The sequence below is a fragment of the Myotis brandtii genome, unplaced genomic scaffold (genome assembly GCF_000412655.1).
Source record: "Myotis brandtii unplaced genomic scaffold, ASM41265v1 scaffold1733, whole genome shotgun sequence".
Classification (NCBI taxonomy): Eukaryota; Metazoa; Chordata; class Mammalia; order Chiroptera; family Vespertilionidae; genus Myotis; species Myotis brandtii.
Window position 1 is genome coordinate 485,900 of NW_005356400.1, and position 5,726 is coordinate 491,625.

At 56.2% G+C, this 5,726-nt stretch overlaps 1 protein-coding gene and 1 long non-coding RNA gene across 3 annotated transcripts in view; one reads left to right on the forward strand and one right to left on the reverse strand.

The window, feature by feature from the left end:
- The window catches only part of LOC106725574, an 11,870-nt gene that overhangs the window by 4,098 nt on the left and 2,046 nt on the right, over positions 1-5,726 (reverse strand). The window contains exon 2 of the long non-coding RNA XR_001361457.1: positions 3,174-3,184. This is a non-coding gene — a long non-coding RNA (uncharacterized LOC106725574). The remainder of the gene's footprint in view (positions 1-3,173; positions 3,185-5,726) is intronic.
- Positions 943-5,726, forward strand: part of MRS2 (MRS2 magnesium transporter) — a 7,175-nt gene continuing 2,391 nt past the window's right edge. For both annotated transcript variants that reach the window (XM_005863143.2, XM_014537124.1), the window contains exons 1-7: positions 943-1,360; positions 1,663-1,699; positions 2,834-2,946; positions 3,242-3,415; positions 4,108-4,238; positions 4,588-4,704; positions 5,567-5,719. In XM_005863143.2, coding sequence (XP_005863205.1) covers positions 1,292-1,360; positions 1,663-1,699; positions 2,834-2,946; positions 3,242-3,415; positions 4,108-4,238; positions 4,588-4,704; positions 5,567-5,719 — 794 coding nt within the window. In that variant the 5' untranslated portion in view covers positions 943-1,291. The remainder of the gene's footprint in view (positions 1,361-1,662; positions 1,700-2,833; positions 2,947-3,241; positions 3,416-4,107; positions 4,239-4,587; positions 4,705-5,566; positions 5,720-5,726) is intronic.

Sequence of the window (5,726 nt, forward strand, 5' to 3'; positions counted from 1 at the left end):
GGGGGGGGGGAGAGACATCGATTGTTTGCCTCTTGCTCGCACCCCTCCCAGGGCTGGGGAACCTACAGCTGAGGTCCCTGCACTTGACTGGGACTTGAACCCCCGTCCGGCCTGCAGGCCCACCTCTGAGCACTGAGCCAAAGCAGCCAGGCCCGTCTGGTGTTCTAGGGCAAACACTGAGATGCAGAATCTCCGCCCTGGGAAATGCTGACCCTTAAAATTCGGTCTGCACTTTGCAAATGGGTAACAACAGGCCTGGGGGCTGAGAAAGGACAGCATCGTAGACCGTAAACCGCGTGTAAGTGGGAGGAGGGGATCAGAGCTGAGCGTCCGCTTGGGAAGCATCGGATAATGGGAAGTGTTTTCCCACCTCCCCCGCTCCCCTCGGGTCCAGAAATGGGTAACAACAGGCCTGGGGGCTGAGAAACGACAGCATCGTATATTGTAGACCTTGTAGACCGCGTGTAAGTGGGAGGAGGGGATCAGAGCTGAGCGTCCGCTTCGGAAGCATCGGATAATGGGAAGTGTTTTCCCACCTCCCCCGCTCCCCTCGGGTCCATGGCTTTGAACAGTGCTTTTTGTTAGATGCTGAATGGACCTGGCGAGACTTCAGAGCTCCCGTCAGCGCAGTCCAGTCACACGGTTTAAAGTGATTTTCAAGTAGCGTTGCCTTCATTCCAGTCCCGTTGGTATTTTGCACGTAGCAACAATAAAGTGTGTCTGTGGACAAGAAGTTAATACAAGGAAGTCAGGTCTGTAGGTTTCCTAGTGTGTAGGTCAAGCAATCCACCCTGGTCTTGGAATGCCGAGAGGTCCGGGGCACTTGGGACCTGCTTCCTAAAATACACCTCCCGACACCATGCGCATGAGGAGCCTTTTAAATTATGCAGAAGAGGGGGAAACCAAGATGGCGGCATAGGTTAACGCCGGAGTTTGCTGCTGACACCATGCGCACGAGGAGCCTTTTAAATTATGCAGAAAAGATGGGCCTTTCCTTTTCGTCTCAACACCGCGTTGAACATTTGTTCATCCAGCTCTGAGGTGATTAGGAAGGACGGTGGTGGGAATCCACCATAATTCTGCCTCACCGAAGCCGTCTTAAAACCTTTCCCCGTTAAAACGAACATAAGCACCTGCAAACTGCACACATGAGTGTTTCTTCTCCTCCAGGAAAAGATTTTAAAAAATAGCAGAATAGTCTGCAGACCACGTTCTCTGAGAGTTGTCTCTAGGCCACACGTGACAGCCAGTCGTGTGCTGATGGAATTCTCTCATTCATTCTTCAGGTGAAATGCACCTGCTGAGAACGTCCGATGTCACTCAGGCCACGCTCGCCAGCGTAGCCCCCGTGTTTACTGTGGTGAGTACGTGCCGGGCGCCCGATAACTTGCAGAGAGCGCTTCTCCTGCGTCGTCTCTGGTCCTGGGGCTGTGCTCAGCCAGTGGGACTTCACTGCCGACTCCAGAGCCCAGGTCAGCTTGTCCAGCAAAGGAAACGGGAGTTTTAACCCTTCACTCAGAACCGACTTTAACCCAAACAAGGGCAGTGGGGTTTCCATGTGTATTTCAGTGTTTGTGGGATATCATAGTACCATATGGTATGATACCAGAGAGTTTACTGATTTGGGAGAAAAAATATTTTGTTTTTATTATCTCTCTTCAGACAAAATTTGACAAAGGAGGAAATGTGACGTCTTTTGGTGAGTATCTTCAAGTTTCTTCTGCATTGTCTCTTTTTAATCACTGAAAGCGTGAGTCTGACGGAAATCAAGGAATGGCAGGCGGTGCTGTGAACGGAGCACCCTTAGCGTGGATGGGTGCGTGCAGGGAGCGGTCTTTGTGCAGCGTGTCCATCAGTCCTCATTGGGGCTGCGGTGCCTGGACTGTCCTCAGGGCCACTCATGCTCTGTCCAGACGTTAAAGGCACAGAAACACTCTTCTCTCATCTCTTCTTCACTCCTGGTCCGCAGCCATGCCCCCTGCGTTCTGGGAGAGGCGGAGTCACGGACCTCCACCAACAGTGGGTGACAGGCGACGAGGGGCGGGTGGGCGCTGGGCTCTGCTGGTCACTCTGTTTCTAAAGTGAAACAGATCCCTTCACGGTCTCACCTCGGAGGCAGGCTCGGGTCTCCCACGCACCCCTCCTGTGACCCCCTCCTGTGACCCCCTCCCATGACCCCCTCCTGCTGTTGCTGAGGTCCTCGGGAACATTTCGGTGTTTTTGCTCAGTAGCTTCTTCGAAGGCTGTTCTGCCTGGAGCGCTGCCACACCTGTGGTTCGACTGGACAGGTGCAGACAGTAGTGTCGCCAGTACCACTGCTTGGGACTTGTCACCCACTCTGCTTCCTCTTGGGGAATAAATTGAGTTTTCAGGCAGAGAGTCTAGTCTGAGGACGGACTTTTTCTCGTTTTGTGTTAGTCCAAGAAGAAAGAAAATTGAACCTCTCTTCCCAGATTTAAAATATCGAAGGTGATAAGGGGGAGTGAGAAAACAGAGCATGCAGGTCCTGCTAAACAAAGGTGCCGTGCTAGCGCCGGACGAGGCTGAGCCCCTCTGACAGGCGCGCGTGGTTTTATTTCCGCCCCCGGGAGCGCCTGCGCCAGAGAGACTTCATAAGGGGGGAAGGAGGAGGAAGAATACTAGAGTCAGACTAGCTTTAGCCTGAGTGTGTCCTTGAGGTAAAAACAGGCATTTAAAACACTCCTGTTATCTTTGGTTTCTGGTAATAACAAAACTATCTTGATGGTGGTGGGAGGGTGCTCTGATATGAAGACTAAGCTCTTTGCTGGATTAGACCAGCCACTTTTTTTTCTTGAAAACATTTCTTTTTCAGAAAGGAAGAAAACGGACTTATATCAAGAATTAGGCCTTCAGGCCAGAGATCTGCGGTTCCAGCACCTCATGAGCATCACCACCAGAAACAACAGGATCATCCTGAGAATGGAGGTGAGGGTCCCTCCCCGCGCCGTCAGCCACGGGTTAAAGTGATTCTGGAACAAACGCAGCTCTGAGACACGATTAGGGAAGCATGTGGCAAAACAAAGTCAGCCGACATTTAATTGTGTAGATGGCATGTACGTGGGTGTTCACTGTATACTTTTTCTGTATAAAAATTTTCATAAAATGTTGGAAAAGGTGTAAAGAAACCACCCTCTAGGCTTTATATCACTGACAGTGGCACAGGCTCCTTCCTGTGTTGCTCTTCTAGCATAATTTGCTGTCACACCCTCTTTCCCCGCAGTACCTGAAAGCGGTGATCACCCCCGAGTGTCTCCTGATCCTGGATTATCGTCACTTAAACCTGGAGCAGTGGCTGTTCCGGGAGCTCCCCGCGCAGCTGGCCGGAGAGGGCCAGCTGGTCACGTACCCTCTGCCCTTTGAGTTCAGAGCCATGGAAGCACTCCTGCAGTACCGGGTAAGCCCGTCCGTGCAGCTGCCTGCATTGGTCCTGGTCCACATGCTGTCGAGGAGGAAGACACGTTAGCAGGCCAGGACAGCGCAGGCGAGGGCAGGGAGAGGAGCTGCCGAGGATGGGCACAGCTGCCCGGCGGGAGGTGCATCTGCTGGAATGTGTGCCGTCAGTCTCACTGCTGTTCCCGCTGCAGGGGTGGGTCCCAGCGCCCTAGCCGCTGGCACAGCTGTCTCTGCGCACCCGCCGGGCGCCCGCCATGCCGCGGGGCCTGAATAAGAACAGCACTTCTGACTTCACACCGATTTATTTTTAAGTCCAAGTTATGTTTTAGTTTTCAAAGAGTTTTGTTCATAGGAGTTTGGACTGTACTCTGTTTACAAAGAGCAGAAGTATTTGCCAAATGGAAGTTCGAGTTGTAACCACGGAAGGGCGGATTTCCTTCCACTTAATCGATCCTCCCTCCTTTCGTGACAGGAGTTAGTCCCCCCTCAGGTGCGAGCCTGGTAACAGCATGTGCCTGGTCCTCTGTCCCCAACAGACGGTGTTAGGGCCGCCTGGGACAGCCGTGCCTGCAGGCCGCACTCTGCAGCGTTACCCGCTGCCCCAGCTGTTCCAGGTGGTGTCTGATCCCAGGGTTCCCTGGCCCTGAGCATTCTGAAAAGGCTGGATCCTCACGCGAGGTCATGTTGCTCTAGATCAGCAAGCTGCAGGGGAAGCTGCGCCTGCTGGAGCCCCGGATCCTCGACACGCTGGAGGCGTTAGTGGACCCCAAACACTCCTCTGTGGACAGAAGCAAACTGCACATCCTGCTGCAAAATGGCAAAAGGTGAGCAGGTGTCCGGCCCTTCCCTGTCCTGGTTCAGTGGCGTGTGTAGCATCAGCCCAGACACAGAATCCGTGGGGTCATCACTGGTCTTTAAAGTGCCAGCGAGTGCTGCTGCTGGTGGTGACTTCCTGTCGGGGCGCCGAGTGGAGGGAAGGGTGACGGGGCAGGAAGGCTGCGTTCGGCTCTGTCCGGGCCCTGCTTGGGGGCTCAGTTCTTGGTCTGCGTGTAGACGGCAGAGCACCGCTGACACATCCCTGTCCACCGCCTGTGTGCGAGGGGGGCACTGTCCCCATGGGGACACGGGTCCGTAGTCCATGGCGCCATCACGCCTGTGCACCTGCCCTTCCAGCCTGTCCGAGCTGGAGACGGACGTTCGGATGTTCAAGGAGGCAATCCTGGAGATCCTGGACGACGAGGAGCGGCTGGAGGAGCTCTGCCTCAGCAAGTGGAGCGACCCCGAGGTCTTGTGAGTGGCCTTCCTGCCCCGGACTCCCAGGCCAAGCTCCTCTTCTCGGGGCACTTAGCCTCCCTCGGGGGCACTGGTCCTCCCTCAGGGGCACTGGGCCCTCCCTCGGAGCCCTCGGGCTCGGAGCTTGGGGCTCATGCACTTGGTGTTCCACTGTCGTCTGTAGACCAGGGTCAGAAACTGGGGGCACTGGGCCTCCCTCGGGGGCACTGGGCCTCCCTCGGGGCCTTCGGGCTCGGAGCTTGGGGCTCATGCACTCGGTGTTCCACTGTCGTCTGTAGACCAGGGTCAGAAACTCACACAGACGCTTAATGTGCACAGAGGACGGTCTGCAGGCTTAAGCGTCACCTCTCTTCCATAAGGAAGCTGAGATGACAAGAGCTGGGCCCAGCAAGGCCTAGCAGCAGAAACGGGGACACGCTGTCGCCCTTCGCTTGTGTCCTGGGCGGGTCCCCTCTGCGGGGCGGTAGGTGGGTGGTGGAGCTCTGCCCGCCTCCTGGGGGTGGACTGCTGTGTCGCATCCTCATCACATCGCTCTGTGCGGGGCCAGGCCCTGGGGCAGGGAATCTCTGTGCCTTCGTGTTCGGCCTATGGTTTTGGTTCACTGGTTTGTACTAACTTGTACCAGTCCGTCCGCGTCACACGTCTGGATGTCGCTGTCACGGGTAGTGGGGCTCCCTCCCTGTGCAGCAGGGCCTGTGCGGGGACTTCCTGTGTGGTGCTCGGGGTCAGGGGATGGCCCTCAGACGGGCCGTGACAGACAGGGCAGGCGAGTGGGCTCACTGGGAGCGGCGTCATGTGCTCACGCGGGGGTTGGGTGTGTGGCGCGTGGGCGCTGCTTACGTGGCGCTTGTGATTGGAGTGAGCAGAGCAGCGCGGGCATCGACCACGCGGAGGAGATGGAGCTGCTGCTGGAGAACTGCCACCGGCTGGCCGAGGACCTGGCGCACGCAGCCCGTGAGCTGCGGGCGCTGATCGACGACTCGCAGAGCGTCATCTTCCTCAACCTGGACAGGCAGGCG